The 18,997-nt window shown below is 40.0% G+C and overlaps 1 protein-coding gene across 1 annotated transcript in view; it reads left to right on the top strand.

Moving 5' to 3' along the window:
* Positions 1-3,033: 3,033 nt before the first annotated feature.
* TMPRSS7 (transmembrane serine protease 7) overlaps positions 3,034-18,997 on the top strand; it is a 42,387-nt gene continuing 26,423 nt past the window's right edge. Inside the window, exons 1-9 of the mRNA XM_059922163.1 lie at positions 3,034-3,203; positions 5,441-5,648; positions 8,085-8,215; positions 11,116-11,183; positions 12,638-12,831; positions 14,089-14,127; positions 14,867-15,095; positions 16,750-16,880; positions 18,811-18,923. Coding sequence (XP_059778146.1) covers positions 3,156-3,203; positions 5,441-5,648; positions 8,085-8,215; positions 11,116-11,183; positions 12,638-12,831; positions 14,089-14,127; positions 14,867-15,095; positions 16,750-16,880; positions 18,811-18,923 — 1,161 coding nt within the window. The 5' untranslated portion in view covers positions 3,034-3,155. The remainder of the gene's footprint in view (positions 3,204-5,440; positions 5,649-8,084; positions 8,216-11,115; positions 11,184-12,637; positions 12,832-14,088; positions 14,128-14,866; positions 15,096-16,749; positions 16,881-18,810; positions 18,924-18,997) is intronic.

The following is an 18,997-nucleotide window of genomic DNA, read 5'->3' as shown; positions in this document are numbered from 1 at the left end:
TGAATACAAGCTCATTCACCAAGACTTTCCTGTACCCCAGCTGCCTTTGCTATTGCCTCTCAAATCCAGTGGCTTATCTAGAGTTTTGACTCCTGGAGATGATAATTTTCTCTCTAACATTTTATCAAGAAAAATTTCAAACATATACTTGAAAAAATTCTGTAGTGTAAATGCATATATCCACACCTAGATTCTACCATTAACATTTGCTATACTTACTTTATCATATATCTATCCATCTGGAGGGGATCATTTTTAAACAATCCTTGAGTTGATACAATGAACACATTTTCAGTAATAATATGGAATAAAGTGAAAAAACAATAACAAAACACAGTAAAAAGTTTTATTCGAATTTGTATGCATAATTTTGCTAGAAAAAATAGTTAACAAAATAAATATTACAGACAAAATATTATATATAAAATATTATACCTTACAGTTCACATTCTGTATACTTTTACATTTTAAATATTAATTAATTTTGAATGGTCACATGGAGTAACAGATATGAAATAATTGCCATTCTGTTTCTTCATCTTTACAATCATTGTACTATTATTGCTTATGTTGAATATTCTGTTTAAGTGCAGGAATATGCAGTACCACAGGAGACAAGGATTCTGCTCCAAGTAAACTTAAATGATTCCATACTGTTAGAAACTTACTCTCAAATGAGCATGTGTCATAGAGTCCTCTTGTGTTTGAGACCAACTGTACAAATGGGAGTTTTTCAAATTAACTTCTATATAATATTTCTCATTTATTAAACAATGAGTTATAAAAATGTGCTCATTTTGAAGCTTATGTATATATTATTAAAACTCAGTTGTAATGGAAGCAATTGTTTAGAACTTATACCAAAGATTTTTTTCAGAGAGGAGTATTTTATCACTGAAATTATTTAGAATTGCTGGCAAATGGAGATTTAAAAAAATTAGCCTGTAGTTGGTTTTATGATTGTTTTAAAATTCTGTATATGTAGTTCAACCTCCTATGATTTGCTGCCCCTTTCCCATTCTTGGTGTCAAAGAGAAACAGATGCACACTAGTGAAAAGCTGTAAAGACAGATTTTGTTCAGTACTAGTGTAATAGGGGAAAGAGTCTTCAGAATAGAACTTAGCTCAATTCCGAAAACAGTAAAGACAGCTGGTCATTATGGCAAATGAGCAGAGTGAGGAGGTCAGTGGATGGGAGATTACTAAGAGGAAACACCAAGTGTAGATGGATTCTTGGTAAAGGCAGGCCAAGGATTTATACATCAAGAATTGAGGATGAAGAACTTGATCAGATATCAAGGATAATCAGATATCAAGGTAGGGGGGATTCTCACTAAGCTGATAGCAAGATTCTTATTACAACTGGGTAGGCAGATGCTGTCAGAACCCAAGAATGAGGCCTGATCACAAAGAGGGCTCAGAGGAGCCTGTCTAAAGTTTGACTCTCAAGAAGAAAGTCTTTTCAGTGCCACTGCCCAGGACGTATATTTTACTTATACTGGTGAAATGAGTAATTCTAGAAATAAGGGAAATAATACAAAAAGGATGGGCAATTAAAGAAATTTTTAAATTTCCCAATCTTATCATTATAAAGCCTAAAGCATTATTAGTCATTTCATCACTGTTGTTAATAAACAACAGGGGCTTCCCTGGTGGCGCAGTGGTTAAGAATCTGCCTGCCAATGCAGGAGACACGGGTTCGAGCCCTGGTCTGGGAAGATCCCACATGCCGCGGAGCAATTAGGCCCGTGAGCCACAACTACTGAGCCTGCGCGTCTGGAGCCTGTGCTCCGCAACGAGAGAGGCCGCGATAGTGAGAGGCCCGCGCACCGCGATGAAGAGTGGTCCCCGCTTGCCGCAACTAGAGAAAGCCCTCGCACAGAAACGAAGACCCAACACAGCCAAAAATAAATAAATAAATAAAATAAGACTCTTCGTTTAAAAAAAAAAAAAAAGTCATTCTAAAAAATAAATAAATAAATAAATAAATAAATAACAAAGCCAGGAAGCAGATTTGTACAACATGGCATAATTTGTTTGTCAGGCTTTAACTAGTAATTTTCCACCACTTTCAGTAGGCAGTTTCTCACTTGCTTCTTTATGACCATCCCCTGAATGATGCAGAGTTTCTGTCCAAATCAGCAGAGCAGTGCTTCCCCTTTAAAGGGCAATTGATCGGCTTTCCAATGATTCTCAGTGCCCAGAGGGAAGCATGTCTGTGTCACAGGGACAAGGGGTGCAATGTGTGAGCCTTGTTCCACCTGTGTGCTGAGGAAAACCCTGACGGTGCACCTCACGATTACTCTCCGCTTCCTACCCTTGAACCTAATTCAGATTGACATGGGGACAAATGGGAGAGATGGGAAAAGAGGATTTTCATCAGGAAGGGCCTGGGTTTACTGAGGACTGCAAGAGAAGGGGGAGAAAAAAGGGGGAGGGGGGGAATCAACCTCTTGGATAGGGATTTTCAGAGAGTGTAGCTGGAAAGCTAAGAGCAGAATTGGACGGTGAGGCTTCTGGAGTTGGCTTGAGATGCCAGCAAGAGAAATGGGTGTGTGTGGGGGGATTTCTTTTCTTTTTTTCTTATTGAGGTAAAATTGGTATGAAACATTATATAATTTCAGGTGTACAACATTATAAACTGATATTTATATACACTGCAATGTGATCATCACCCTACGTCTAATCACCATCCATCACCATACAGTTCACCCCCGTCACCAATTTCACCCTCCCCTGGGCAGCATGGGGATTTCTAAGAAGCAATGCTGTGGGTTATACATTAGATCTCATAATATACTTTAGTAGATGCAGACAAAAATATAAATGACTTGTAAATATTTGGGGGTTGTTGGACTGTATCCTTGTGAGGCAACTTTGCCTTGAGGCTGGGCTCTGAGAGGCCTGACTCATATTAGGGTAACATTAAAAAACCTTTAGTTTGGGTTTGCAAGGCTCTCTGCTAGGTCCCTTTAACATTAGCTGCTGTAATGAGGCAGCTTCAGTTTCTGAACTGGAGCCGGTGGAGGTAAATTGATTCCTTTCCTCTGAAAGCTAGCTTGAATGTGGCAACCAATTCTTCTCAAGTGGGAATGTAAGGGGCTGAAAACTGGCTTGGAGGTACCTCTGTATGTTCACCTGCAGAACAACTAAAAATGGACAAAGAAAACAGTGACGTTTCATCCAAACCTGCTGATGTGAATGTAAGTACATTGAGAGAAGCCTTCTCTGTTACTCGAATGCCATTTATTGCTGACCCTTTTAGTAAAATGAGACTGAGTTACCTTACAAAAATAAAGGAAACAATAATAAAATACTTAGCCTTCCTTTGGAACTTAATGGATTTTACAAATTTGAGCTTGTTTTAAAGTGCTGTACTTGGCAATTGATTTGCAGCTGTTTTTCTAAAACTCCAGGGAAATGGTACTGATCTCTACGCAAATTCCACTTTAAAATTTAATCAGGGCTAACTGAGACTGCCTATAATGTGTTCCCGCACTTAAAGACCAAACCTTGACCTTGTCAGTTCTACATGGGCTAGCATTTCTGTGTGTTTTCCTTTTTTACTTCTTGGGGGGAATATTTGAAAGTAGCTTGACACCATAGTCAAGTCATCCAACAACAGAATGTTTTTCTCTTTAGAAACACCATCCTCAGTCCTGCAGGACATCACATTAGATGAGATCTGGTCTAGTTCAATTTCAACAGGAGGCATATAAGCTACATTTCACTCCAGGGGTTGACAGGAGTGTCTGGCAAAAAGAATGAGGGAGCCATGAATAATTTAGAATGTTCTTGGCCACATATTATCCCATTAATTGGTAGGATTAAAGACTGGAAGACATGTACTTTGTAGGGAACAGTGAGAGAGAGAGTAAGAGAGAATGAGAGCATTCTTAGAGGAGAGCTCGAAAGAGAGATTATTTCTTTGGAACTGGTGTTCCATATTCTTCCCTTTAAAAGAATGTGTGGTTGAAAGTTATTTTGTCATTGAAGTTTAGTTACCCTGACATGTATAAATCTCTCCTTCAAAGAAGTTAAACTCTCACTTACATTATTAAAGAATTCACAGCATCAAATGACAGAGGAGAGAGGAGAAAAAGAGGAGGGGAAAGAGTCAAATAATGTATTTTTTCCTGTTGCACATAACACCTTGCACTAAACCCGGTAATTTTCTAATCTAACATGAGCCCCCTATTTCATTCTTTATTTTTTAATCATCCTTTCATTTGGATTGAAAAACTGAGTCGCTGACCAGTTCAGTGGCTGGCTTCAAAGTGCATGCTTGTGAGGCAGTGGTAAAACAGTCTGATCCTTGTCCTGCATCCCTACACAAACGAGAGATCATCCTCAAATCTTTCTTCCTACTGAAGCTGAATCTGGCCTCTGTACCCCAACACTGAATTAATTTTTGGAGACAGAGTTTTGGGTGAAGTAGAAAAGAATAGCTTTATTGCTCTGCCAGGCAAAGGGGGCCACAGTGGGCTAATGCCCTCAAAACTGTGTGTCTCAACCTGGAGGGGGTAGTGAGGAGTTTTATAGTAATGGTTCAAAGAGGGCATGATCAGCTCGTAGACAATCTTCTGACTGGTTGGTGGTGAGGTAACTTCTGGTTCCAACCCATCTGGGGTCTACATGTTTGTGGGCAGCATACTGTTAATTTCTCCTACCTGATGGGGGTTTCAGTATCTGAGAAACTGCTCACAGATACTGTTATGTATACCCCTTGATGGGGAACCAGGACCTTGCCCCAAGGCTGCACTATTGTTTCTTTTGACTTTTCCTCCCTTGTCTCTGCATCCCCTCCCTTCCCTAATTAGCAACTGTTTGAACCAGCTTGTTGGAACTCAGGGAAGGTCATGGAAGCTGAATGAAGCCTATTTCCTGTAATCAAGAAATGGGGGACACAGAAAGGCTTTTGTGCCCAGGAGTCTCACAGGGTCCTGCTCGGTATCATTACCACCAGGTCACGAAGCCATAATTAGGAAATCAATTCGTTTCTCTGAGGAACTCACTTCTATTCTTACTTTCAATCTGCCTCAGCCCAGAAGACACTGATTGTGGGAGAAAAGCTATATCGTACAAACACACACATCCCCAGAGTGGTGGACAGATGAATCAACCCCCATAGAATCCTGTCTGACCTTCAGGTCCTCTAGTCTACACTCCATAAAATTCAGGCCTATCCTCTACAGTGTCAGTTTAGCAGAGTTGGAGAGTTGAGGGGACCAGTTGAGGACCTGGGAACCATTTCACTAGAGTTCATATACCGTCTGTTTTTTTCTGATTGGTCTTAACTGTGTGATTCAATGCAAGTCAATGCTTATGTAAATAATTTGACGTATTTAGGCCTTTTAGCACCAAGAGTCTCCTGACTAGGTGGTTGCATTCAAGCTCTAGACTACGTCTAACTGTTAACACATCTTTCATTCTTTTGAAGATATCCAATATCTCGGTTCAGGTGGTCAGTGTCCAAGGGAAGCTGCCAGGGAGACGACCACCGAGAAAACCCGTCAACAAAGCCAAACCCAAGAAGCAACTCAAGAGGAAAGCTCCCTTTTGGAACGTCCAAAACAAAATCATTCTCTTCACAGTATTTTTGTTCATCCTAGCGGTCGTAGCCTGGACACTGCTGTGGCTCTATATCAGTGAGTTGAAATCTGTGTACCTTTGGGGTTAAGGTTTGCCCTGTGAGTTCTGCATCAGCAATGCAGGCCCGATCTGACCTTGGGGGTTTCTGATAGAATCTTCTTATTTCTCAGACTGACAGTCATTTTCAAAACTGTTGAGGTTTTAAGGAAGAAGCCAGAATTGTCTTTCCCATTTCTTCTTTTACCATCACTGCTTTCTTCCCAGAGGAGCAGAGATGGGGGGATAGGATGAGAAGAGCTGAGGAGAATACTCAGGAGCTTCTGACTGGTTCAGAAATGTAACGCATTTTTAGCTTTAAAAAATGAATGGAATGCTAATCTGTTTTATTTCCTCATCCACCCACTGCCTGTTTCTAGGCAACCTTATATTTCCAGCTCCCTGAGCTTCATTTTACTCATGCGTCTTTCTCTCCTCTGTTTTTATGTTTTTGTTTACCCAATTGATTGTTTTTGTCAGTCTTATTGATCCTTTTGGATAGGAGTCATAACTAAGTTCTTCCTTAGAGAGTACTTACCCAAGCAGCTCAGTAACTATAGCATTTATTGATTTATGTTGGACTTCCCACCCTACGCATATTAATATACTTGATACAAGATATGTGTACTCTCAAGGATATTAAAATTTGGCTGGAAAGCTAGATTTATAGGCAAAGAATGAATGAATATTGTCTTGAACAGTTCAGTTCATTTACATGTAGAAATTGACCACCTATAATTTGTGTGGCACAATGTAAGATATCAGGCACACCAAGATACATCTCCTACCTTCAAAAAGCTCACAGATACATTTTTCTACTTTCAAAAAATCTCACAGTTCAGTACTAGAGTGGGAGTGTGAGTTGATTTTTTTTTTTTTCTCGAGCAATTACTTTGCAATCACAGAAGGGAGACATCCAACAACCTGCTCAGGGATAGAGTCTAGATAAGGCTTCATGAACTGGTTCTTGAAAATTCATTTGACACATCTTGGGAGTGCCCACTATGAGCTGGGGTCTGTGATAAGCATGGAACAGAGTGGTAGACAGGAAAGAATCTGTCTTTACAGACTAGTTGGGGCAGTCGAGTCAATGAGCAATTAAGAAAAACACAAAAGACACACAACCCCAATCCAGAGCAAACCAGTTTATTTCCTTTCAGTTCTCTGCCAGCCCTGAACTGATATATTTGCATTGCCCTTGCATTTTTGTACAAGGTTTTGGGACATCATTGTGAAGAGTTAATTTGTTGGTTGTGTGAAAATCAGAGAAGGGCATTTCAGAAAAACAGACCAGTACAAGAAGAGGAGAACTGGTATAAATAAGTGAGAATTGTTCAACAAACAACAGGGGTTAGTTTTGATACATGAAATTTGGGCATGGAGGGTGGCCTTGAGAAATGTTAAAAAACAAAAATTCAACCAAGTAAATCTGATGATCTAATTGGCTTTATTCAATGGCTCATGAATCTGGCAGCATCTCTTCTAGTAAATAAAAGGGCTCTCTGAGGGGGTGTACAAAATGGCAGAAGGAGGGTGGGGCATGGAAGCTATTAGCAAAAGAAAAGAAAGGATTGTTTCAGGCCAGGCCATCAAATTTTGGGGGAAGGGAACAGCAGGGGTCTTTATCATGCAGATTACCACACTAGTGTTGATCAGGAAATTTCTGTTTAAAGGTCACATTCCTGAGAGAATGTGAAACTGTAATTAAGTCTTGGTTTGCAGCCTTGGGAGCAAAGGACTCCATCTGGGGCTTGTGATTTTTTTTTTTAATAGAAATGAGGTGGACAGCTCATCAGGAAGACCATGTGTTACTGAACGTAAGTTTGTGTGCTCAACACACAATGGGACCAAACGAACCAAAACGGAGCTTGGATCAGAGAAAGGTTCTCCTTTCTTGGCCCTGCAATAAACCTTTCTCTGATCCAAGGAGATGTTATTAACTACATTTAGAGCTTCACAGTCTGTAAAATATGAAGCTGTCTAGGACTTCCCTAGTGGCACAGTGGTTAAGAATCTGCCTGCTAATGCCTGCCAATGCAGGGGACACGGGTTCGAGCCCTGGTCCGGGAAGATCCCACATGCCGCGGAGCAACTAAGCCCGTGCACCACAACTACTGAGCCTGCACTCTAGAGCCCGCGAGCCACAATTATTGAAGCCCGGACACCTAGAGCCTGTGCTCCACAACAAGAGAAGCCACCGCAACGAGAAGCCCACGCATCGCAGTGAAGAGTAGCCCCCGCTCACAGCAACTAGAGAAAGCCTGCGCGCAGCAACGAAGACCCAATACAGCCACAAATAAATAAATTAAATACAAACAAATTAAAAAAAAAAAACAGCTTAAAGAAGCTGTCTAAAATAAAATCATTTTAGGAGCCCGATAGTGACATAGATCAGACAATGCCTCACTGTCACACAGATGGAAAGCCTCCTAACCACCTTCTCTCCTCTCTTACAGGTAAGACAGAAAGCAGAGATGCTTTTTACTTTGCTGGGATGTTTCGCATCACCAACATTGAGTTTCTTCCTGAATACCGACAGAAGGAGTCCAGGGAATTTCTGTCAGTGGCCCGGACCGTGCAGCAAGTGGTGAGGTGATGGGGGGAGCTTGAAAGGCTGGGGAAGGTGAGGTCAGGGGGTAAGGGATGGGGGGTTGGGTACAGTGTCATAGGTGAGCAGGGTGGATGAAGGAAGAACTCAGGGAAACATGGGATTTAGCTCATCTTGGTTGTAAGATAAAATTGCTTATTTGATAGAATTGCTTACTTTTTTTTTTCTCCTGAAAGTAAAAAGAAATGGCTCTCTGAGCTTCAGTTTTTCTTATCTATAAAATAAAAGAATTGGATCAGGTGATATTTAAAATGGCTTCCAGTACAGAAATTACATGCATACTGATTAATTCTGTGATCCATACAGATTTATTTCAACCTTGATGCACTGGCATCTCTTCACTTAAAAAAAAACAAAACAAAAAACCTTTCCTATTGTAGAACTGATAAGTATTTATTGTAAAAATTTATAAAATTTACAAAAGTACTTAAAAAATATAATCTCCTTTAACATCATCTCCAGAGATAGAGCCCCAGAGCCCCTTTTGATTCTGGACCACGTAGACACAGGACATCGGGCAATATTGGAGTATTAGTAGATATTCAGTTTTATAATCTGACTTTTTCCTCTTAACATAAGATTGCATGTTTCTATGCAAGTTCATATTCTTTAAAAAGCATACGTTTTGATAGCTTCAAGTTGGCAAGTCCCTTTTTATTGGATACTTAAGTTGTTTCCAATTTTTGCTATTAACAGATAACACTATAACGAAACCACCACGTAAATTGTGTGTATCTCTGATTACTTCCTTAGCTGATTTCCTAAAAGTATAATTGGTCACATAGGAGAATATTTATCATGGCTCTTGGTACCTATTGCCAATAGAAAGTTTCTGCCAGTCTGCACCTGCACAATAATAGAGAAGCACAGTAATAGAGTCGCCTAGCAGTGGCGACTCTCTTGCAGTGACAGGCACTCTGCAGTGTAAGATGAAGAAGGGCTGAGAGAGAGCAAGCGAGCAAAGACGGTAGCAGGCGTAGTGGCTCTTATTGATTGAAGGCCTCCTATATACTGGGTAAAGTGCAGAACCCTTTACCATTTCAATATATCAATTATCCCTCAAATTAGCCCAAGGAGATGGGCATTCTTTTAAAATCTCTTTACCATTTTTTCCAATCCCAGGCAGTATTCTTCCTTCAACACCCAAAGCCATTCCTCTCTACTGCTGAAGTTATCCTTCAAAAATAACATTTCTCCTTTGGCTTAAGGATAAAATACTGATTCTTAAGAATAGCAGGATAAAATACTGATTCTTAAGAATAGCAGGCAAGCACTTTTCTAAATCTGTCCCCTGATTGTCCCAGTCTCATTCCTTACCACTTTCTCCCAACAGAAACCTTGTGATCTAAGGCAGTCATTACTTGTGTTATGAATAATCATTGCATTTACATGTCTGGCAGCCCTGGTTTCTGCTGCTATTCACTCAGGACCTAAAGCCGTCTGTCCAATTTCTATGGAGTGAAATTCCACCCGTCATTCATGACCCATCAAAAAGCCTCCTTCTCTGTGAAATCCTCCCCAGCCTCCTGCAGAGTCAATGCTGGCTTTGTGTAGACCCTGTTTGTATAGTTAGTATTGCACTCAATGCATTTTATTATAGTTATTTAACATCCCACCCAACGAGGTAGGCATTTTGATCACTTTACAGATTAAAAGAGAGAGAGACAGAAAGAGAAAAACAAATACCGTATGCTAACACATATATATGGAATCTAAGGAAAAAAAAAAAAAAGGTCATGATGAACCTAGGGGCAAGAGGGGAATAAAGACACAGACCTAGAGAATGGACTTGAGGATATCAGAGGGGGAAGGGTAAGCTGGGACAAAGTGAGAGAGTGGCATGGACATATATACACTACCAAACGTAAAATAGATAGCTAGTGGGAAGCAGCCGCATAGCACAGGGAGATCAGCTCGGTGCTTTGTGACCCCCTAGAGGGGTGGGATAGGGAGGGTGGGAGGGAGGGAGATGCAAGTGGGAAGAGATATGGGGACATATGTATATGTATAACTGATTCACTTTGTTGTAAAGCAGAAACACACCATTGTAAAGCAATTATACTCCAATAAAGATGTTAAAAAAAAAAGAGAGAGAGAGAGAAAAAAAAAGAAAAGAAGCTAAGCAGGCCTCGGTAATGTGTTCTGTGTTGCATAGTGAATTTAAACTCCAGGGCCCATTTTTTTCCACAATGCTATATTATTTCTAAGGTTTTTCGTTTTTTGTTTTTTTCTCCTGGGCAATCAGGTAGGTGATTTTGCTATTATGTAAAAAGGGGACTACAGGAGGAGAAGATTTGGCAGAAGAAATTGGTTTTAGAAATGCTAAGTAAGGGCAAACAGTCAATTGACTGAAATAGCTCTCTTTTGAGATCCATTTATGGTGTTTTAAAAGATCTGGGTGTGTCCCTGGAAACTGGAGAGTTCTGCAGTGGGATGTGGAAGTTGGACTGTGGGCACCACGCGCCCTCTAGCGGCTAATATACATTTTCCATGGGTGCATTGGTAGAAAAGAGGTTGGGCCGAATACCTTGAAAATATGCTTAAAGGAGTTTCACTCATTCATTGTGGAGAAAATTAACTTTTGGAGTAGGCAGAATGCAGCAGTTAAGCTTGGTTAGGGTGTCTAAAGACAGCAATAAACGAATAAAGGTAGCTGATTAATCTTCACAGACAGCAGAATGACAGTAAGTAACCCTGATACAGGAAGTAAGAATTTATTTGAATTCAAGGAATAATGTCTGGGTTTGGCCTTAGAGGCCTTTAGTTTGAGCCTTGCTTTTCTCCTTGCTAACTGTCAGAACTTGGACCTACGGCACACTGGGTATCATGAGAGGAAGCCAATTTGAAAGACTTCAGACACCTTGGTTCTTCTTTTGCAGGTAAACCTGGTTTATACAACATCTGCCTTCTCCAAATTTTACAAGCAGTCGGTCGTTGCAGATGTCAGGTAATGAATGTCCCTGGCTTTGGGACTTCTACGTTCACTGCTGTAAATACCTCAAAAGGTTGTGGAAGGGCTGAAAGAGCACCATTCTCAAGTAACCTCTTGGGGGCAGTTGTGGGTTAATACCCTTCTAGCACAATAGCAACACAACTCTTTTTTTCCCCCCTTTTATTTATTTATTTATTTTAAAGACTTTATGTATGTATGTATGTATTTATTTTTGGATGCGTTGGGTCTTCGTTGCTGCGCGCGGGCTTTTTCTAGTTGCGGCGAGCGGGGGCTACTCTTCATTGTGGTGCGCAGGCTTCTCCTTGCAGTGGCTTCTCTTGTTGCGGAGCACCAGCTCTAGGTGCGTGGGCTTCAGTAGTTGTGGCGCATCGGCTTAGTTGCTCCGCGGCATGTGGGATCTTCCTGGACCAGGACTCGAACCCATGTGCCCTGAATTGGCAGGCGGATTCTTAACCACTGCGCCACCAGGGAAACCTGCAGCCGAACTGTTTGTCACGCTATCATGCTGAGTTTTTTTCTTCATTTACCAAAGCCTGCCCTCTTTCCAGAACTGGGATCCTAGACCTTTGTATTAATGCCACTGGGCAAAATGACCATAAACACGTCCTCTATATTGGGTGAGGGAAAACAGAAGACACAGACCAGTCGGTGTCTCTCAAAATATATTCAGTAAAAAACTGGTCACTAGAGATCTTCTGAGAAAAAAAGGATCCCATGGTCAAATAATTTTTAGGAAAATTTGTGTGCCTTGTACTGTATCCTCCCCCCACCCCTAATATATCTGCAGAGATTCACAATCTGTTGGGGCAGATTAAAGGCACTGAGAAGTCTTGGAGTAAAGCAATTTGTTTCCTCTCCTTCACCTTCCATTTCCCAACTTATGTGCCATAGAACACTATCTTATGTTTTTTTCATAAAATATGACAATATTTGTGCAGGTAACAGCTCCAGGGTCAGATTGAAAATGAAATTAGGCTTGATTCCTGATTTGCTACTCAGTAGCTGTGTGATTTTGAGTTGTAGATGATCTTAATTTCCTCATCTGTAAAACTGGAAGCGTTAACAGGACCTTCCTCAAAAGATTAAATGGGATAAAGCAGATTTAGCACTGTGTCTGGACATGGTGAGGTATCAAACATTCTAACTGTTGTTATTTGTAATAGCAGTGAATACTGATTGACATCCATAGAAACAGTATATTCTCCATGGAGATGCAAAATATACTAACGGTTCTAGATTTGAATACAGCACAAGAATACACATACCATGATGCTTTCCTTTCCAAATTCCCATGATAGGAGTCAATGGCTTCCTAAAGAAGGAAGTTATGTTCCGTTGAAGGATGTGTTCATTGACCTCACCTTGAATTTATCACTTGGGTCACTGGCTCCTTATGAAAGTCTACTTCCTAAGAGGTATCCCTGAACTTCTTTCTCTTTTCACTACAGCAGTAACAACAAAGGTGGCCTCCTTGTCCACTTTTGGCTTGTGTTTGTCATGCCACATGCCAAGGGCCATATCTTCTGTGAGGACTGTGTGGCTGCCATCTTGAAGGACTCCATCCAGACAAGCATCATAAACCGGACGTCCGTGGGGAGCCTGCAGGGTCTGGCTGTGGACATGGACTCTGTGGTACTAAATGGTGATTGTTGGGTAATTCTCCCTCAAGCACTCCTTCCTGCAGCACTCTTGATACTGTCGATTATCGTAGTCAATGTTGCCGTGAAGTACGGTCTTCCCTCTATATCCACGGACTTCGCATTCATGGATTCAACCAACCATGTATAAAAAATATTTGGAAAAAAATTCCAGAAAGTTCCAAAAAAGCAAAACTTGAATTTGCCACAGGCTGGCGACTATTTACATAGCATTTACACTGTATTAGGTATTAGAAGTAATCTAGAGATGATTTAAAGTATACAGGGGGATGTGCATAGGTTTTATGCAAATACTATGCCATTTTACATAAGGGACTTGAGCATTCATGAATTTTGGTATCCTTGGGGGTCCTGGAGCCAATCCCCTGTGGATACTGAGGAATGACTGTATTCTTCTCCACAATCCCAGTGGAACAGGATTAGCTGAAGACATTGGAGCTACATTGATAAAGGAAGTTGCTAAATGTTATATACAGTGATTAGACAATAGAATTGGGGTCAGAATATACATGAAAATGAATTTATTAAAGCGTACCCTTCTCTATATTTAATTTGGCTTCATGCATCTTCAAACTAAGGCTCCAAGGGACAAAGTCCTGGAGAAGGAAAATTTTGCTGAGTTTTACCTTCCGTGTTTCTTCCCTTGTTCAGACAGAACTGTGCCTATGTTCTATGGTGTGCCCCAATGATCCAAAATGGCCTGCCCAAAACACAGTCAGAATGCAAATTCCATCATTTGTCTTGTTTAATTATTGTTTAACCCCAAATTTATGCAGTTTTCTATTTTGAGTTAAATTATATATATATGTTAGGCATATAGTAGGTAGTTGATAAGTATTTGTAATAAGTAATGAATCAATAAAAGAAATCTCTAGTGGAAAATTCTGTACCACATATACTACTTCAGATATAGAACCAATTATTATGTTTAGTTGCTTTTTTATCTTCAAAAAATGTTTAAAAGTTGTTACAACAGATGATTTCAAGCACAAAAGTAAAGAGAATCGTTTAATCAACTCTTACATACCTTACTCAGCTTCAACAACTATCAACTCATAGCTGTCCTATTTGATCTCTAAATACCTAAACAACCTCCCTTTTACCATCACAGGATTATTTTAAAGCAAATCCCAGATATGTTGGATTGCTTTTAAAGGACAAGATATTTTTACTAAGCAAAATTCTAACAAAATGAAATACTGGGACTGATAGTGTTTTTTCTATGTGCTTTTTCAATGCAGCTGGGCTTCGGTCAGATTACTCTTCAACCATAGGATCTGGTAAATTATGTCTGTGGTTTCTCCCCCGCCCTCCAACCTCCCCACCCCCACTGCCTCCAAATCAGTATCCTTTATGGCTGCAGTTTTCCTGTTCACATGATGGTGTTTGTTAGTGTTCTTTCCGTTGCAAGTGACAGATATAATATATTCAAACTAGCTTAAGCACAAAAGAAACGTGATTGCCTCATATAACTGGGACATATGTGGAATATGCTGGCTGCAGGCATGGTTGGGTCCAGGTTCTAAGACAAAATATCGGCAGGACTCTGCATTTTTGTTTTCTTCTGCCGAGACTTCATCAAGTGGGTTCTTCCAATGTGGTGGCATAAATGGCCACCAGCAGATCCAAGCTTATGATTTATCAGTTTAGCTACCATGGTGGAAAAAACCTCACCTGTATTTTGAGAAGTCCTTGGGCTGAGTTTCATTGTCTCAAATTGGCTGACGTGTCCACTCCTGAAACAGCTGCTTTGGCTCTGATTGGTCAGTCTGGGTCGTGTGCTCACTTCTGGACCTAGGGTGAGTTTAACCCCAACCAAGCCACATGGACAAGAGTAAGAGTAGTTTCTCAAAGTAAAATCTAGGTGCTGTTATCAGAAGAGATGAGAGTGGATTCCAGGCTGGCAAAGACAGCAGATATTCTCCATGTGAGCTCTTTTGCTCTTTACTCTTCTATAAAGATTTCTAGAAAAATCATTCCAAAAACAAAACAAAGCAAAATAAAGTGCTGTCTCCACAGACAAAGGCTGCTCTCAGTACTTCTACGCAGATCACCTGTCTCTCCGCTACCCTCTGGAGATCTCGGCAACCTCGGGGAGGCTGATGTGCCACTTCAAGCTGGTGGCCATAGTGGGCCACCTGATCCGTCTCTCGATAGAGTCCGTCCGGATTGAAGCCGACAACTGTGTCACCGACTCCCTGACCATTTACGACTCCCTCTTGCCAATCCGGAGCACCATCTTGTATAGGTATTATGCAGGCACTCTGGTTGGCAAGTGAAAAGAATTTTTGCAATGTCTCTCTTTTGCAGTATCTGGCTTGCCCTTTGATTTTTTTAAACCATTTTTGCGTATACTCATGAGGTCAAAGATTGACCCGTGCCCTATTTAGTGGCCCCTGTATTAGCCAGAGCCTATCAGACACAGTGTTTGCTTTTCACTTGTAGCATACAACAGTCAAAATCATTGGGAGCTTCAGTCAATAGTTCTGATATATATTTCAGATTTTTTTTTTTTGGTTTAGTTTTACTTTCATTGCAATCACCCTGAAGGCTACTGTTTCAATAGAACGTGAGAATAAATATTCTATTATGATTGCATAGCATTAGTAAAACATTTTTTTCGTTATAAAGATAACACAATGTTTATTATGAAAGTGAGGTCAATCAGAGAAAACAATGTCAATTATCTTACATTCCCATTACCCAGAGTAAATGTCTGTTATATTTTTGCATACATTCTTTCATTCATACGTGTACATAATTACACACACATATACATATACATATCCTAGTATTTCTTACTCACTAGTAGACATCTTTTTATGAGTGCTTAATATTTTGGTAACCTAGTAATGTCAGTTAGGCTTTATTAAGAATTTGCTATTTTTGCTCGTTGTGCTAAAAGGCATATGAATTATCTTATTTTAAATAGTGTTTATGTATGTATATAATAGTATTTTATGTATTATTTATTTATATTTTGGTGGTGAATGAACGTGTTAAAAGTTCAAACAGTGTCTAAAGATTTGTAGTGAAAAGTAAGTTTGTCACTGATGCTCACCCCTCAATCACTGTTTTTGGTTTCTTTTCACTATTCCCAGACATATTTAGTTATTATCTCATTTAATCCTCACCACAATGCTATGAGGAGTATACTATTATTGCTACCATTTCAGAGTTGGGAAACTGGCATTTATGAAGAACTAGTTACTTCATTGCCCAATTAAGTGATAGAGCTGAGGGTTTTTTTTTGTTGTTTGTTTGTTTTTTAAAAATTTATTTACTTATTTATTTATTTATTTATGGCTGTGTTGGGTCTTCGTTTCTGTGCGAGGGCTTTCTCTAGTTGCGGCAAGCGGGGACCACTCTTCATCGCGGTGCCCGGGCCTCTCACTATCGCGGCCTCTCTTGCGGAGCACAGGCTCCAGACACGCAGGCTCAGTAGCTGTGGCTCACGGGCCTAGTTGCTCCGCGGCATGTGGGATCTTCCCAGACCAGGGCTCGAACCCGTGTTCCCTGCATTGGCAGGCAGATTCTCAACCACTGTGCCACCAGGGAAGCCCTAGAGCTGAGTTTTGAACCCAATTTTCCCTGGTAAAGAGCCCATGACTTTAGCTATTAAATACCCTGCCTGTATACCTTGTTTGCTCTCAAGGAGAGTCCAGTGACAGCCATCCAAGAGAATTCTTCATTAGTCACTGGACAAAAATTTCTGCACCTATATCAGCTCCGCTCTATCTGTAGTGCCCTCTGGCCACTAATTGATGAAGATCTGGCTGGCAGAGTCTGATTCACAGGAACTGTGTGGATGGCCCAAGAAATGTGTGGAATTAGTGGTGGATGGAGGTCCGATCCTCAATAACCTATTATTTATGTGCTTTTGTTTTGTTATCTGGTTTCAGAATTTGTGAACCCACAAGAACATTAATGTCATTTGTTTCAACAAATAATCTCATGTTGGTGACATTTAAGTCTCCTCAGATACCAAGGCTATCAGGAATCCGGGCATATTTCGAGGTCGTTCCAGAACAAGGTAAGCTTCCCCAATTGAAAAAAGTCATGAGAAATACTTGTTATGATAGATACTCCAGTCTTATCTCTCCCAAGGCTGTGTTGTAATACTAGTTGCATTAGTCAGGACCCTGAGTCAGGGTCTGGTTCAAAGAGGGAGATAGTATTAGTTATTCTAACAGAGAATTTAATGTAAAGAACTGTTAACTCAGTACAGAGGTGTTAACTGGGTAACTCAAAAGGCAAAAAAACAAAAACAAAAAAACTGTAAGGTATCATGGATGTAAAACATGTAGGAAGCAACTAGCACTGTAGATCTAGAGGAACAAAGGAAAGAAATTGGAATGATTACAATTTAGGGCTTGGAGGAGGGGGGGTGGTCTGTGTAATGGAACTCAGACCTCTGCCCAGCTGGTGTTGGTGTCTATAAATTCGGAGGCAGGTGTTCATGAACCTGGGACCCAGACCTTTGAGGAGAGGGTGCCAGACAGCTGAGCTGGCATCTTTTAGGGAGACACAATAAAGTGGAAGTTGGAAAAACTGCTAACAGATTCAACTCTGTTACAGGAAGGAAGAGTAGCTGTGAGAGTGAAGCAGCATTGCTGGGGTGACACTCCCAGGAATAAGAAACAGACTGAAGCCCTGTTCTTCCCTCTCCAGCCTTCTAGTCTCCCTTTAGCACCCCCTACTGGCAGAGCCTATCAGGTAGTGAAGGACAGAAGTGGTTTGTATAGTCCAGACCAGCCTTGCAGAAGAGTAGAGAGGGGTGGGTTTGGAGTTGAGGGACAATAGCTCAGTAACTAGCACATTCTTTCCTGAATTCTCATTTATAGTAATGCACATAAGTGCCATCCTAGAAAGTGCTCATGATGCAAAACCCAGAGGATTTAATGGGTTTTTCTAGTGAGCAAAAAGTGACCTCCTCTTTATTCTTCTCTTTTTGACTTGGGTTGACGAAGTCAAACAAAACAAAATGAAAAGAGCCTTCACTGAAACTCTAATGTTTTTGTAATATTTGTTGCCTTGGAAACTGGTCAGATCTTACAGGTCATGTCTTGGTAACTTCTTTATGAACATCAACAAAGCTAAAGGGGTCAGAATGGGAGATGGGGGTGAGGAGGGAAGAGAATTGGGCTTAAGTAGACGGTGAGAGCTACAGGTTCATCACTATTTTAAGAAAGTGGCTCATTTTGATAGGTTTTTCTCTGCCAAATTATTACAAAACAAAATGTAAAATTGATTTATTGAACTAGATATTTGAGATAGTGTTAGGTTGAAAATTATCTGTAACTCCAAAGGTTAAAAATAGAATTATAACAGAAATATTATAGTGGAATTTGTCTATTCACTCAACAAATATTTACTGAACATCTGTTGTATGCCAGAAATGACTGTAGGTGTTAGGGAAATAGTAAACAAAATAGAAAGAATATCAGTGCTCTTGGGCCGCTTATATTCTAGCAGAAGGATGACCATAACAATAAGAATAGACATGTAGATTGTCTTATTTAAATAGTATAACACATTATGAAAACTGGATATCTCTTGAACAAGAAATACACACTAATTTGAACAAAATTAACTCAGAAGCTTTAAAAATATATATATTTACAGTGCTGTATGTCAAAATATACATAGTGTTAATATGTAAATTATATCTCAATAAAACTAGAAGAAAAAATATATTTAAACCGTGTTTTTTAAAGAAAGGAATAGCATCCTATAGATCTGTAACCAAAATAAATGATTTGAAAACAAGTATAGACTTTGAACAGTATATTAGCTGTACATCCGTAGGGTACTATTTTTTTTTAAAAAAATAGTTTAATTTCAAAACTATATAAGCTTATTGACCAAGAAAATGTGCACTTGTAGTTAAAGAAATGTATGCTGTCTATTTCCCATAATCTCACAACTGCAAATCATTGTGTGTTACTGGATATTTTTTTCAGAATGTGAAAACACAGTGTTGGTCAAAGAAATCACTGGCTTTGAAGGGAAAATTTCAAGTCCATATTACCCAAGCTACTACCCTCCGAAATGCAAGTGTACCTGGAAATTTCAGGTAGTCTAGTTTTAACAGTATCTTAGAAAAATATTGTTATCCTATTTTTAGTAGCTATTTATTTTTCAATTTAA

Source organism: Balaenoptera ricei, chromosome 4 (assembly GCF_028023285.1).
Source record: "Balaenoptera ricei isolate mBalRic1 chromosome 4, mBalRic1.hap2, whole genome shotgun sequence".
In the NCBI taxonomy this organism is placed as follows: Eukaryota; Metazoa; Chordata; class Mammalia; order Artiodactyla; family Balaenopteridae; genus Balaenoptera; species Balaenoptera ricei.
The sequence above is the reverse complement of the archived record's forward strand: the minus strand, read 5'-3'. Positions and strand labels throughout refer to the sequence as shown.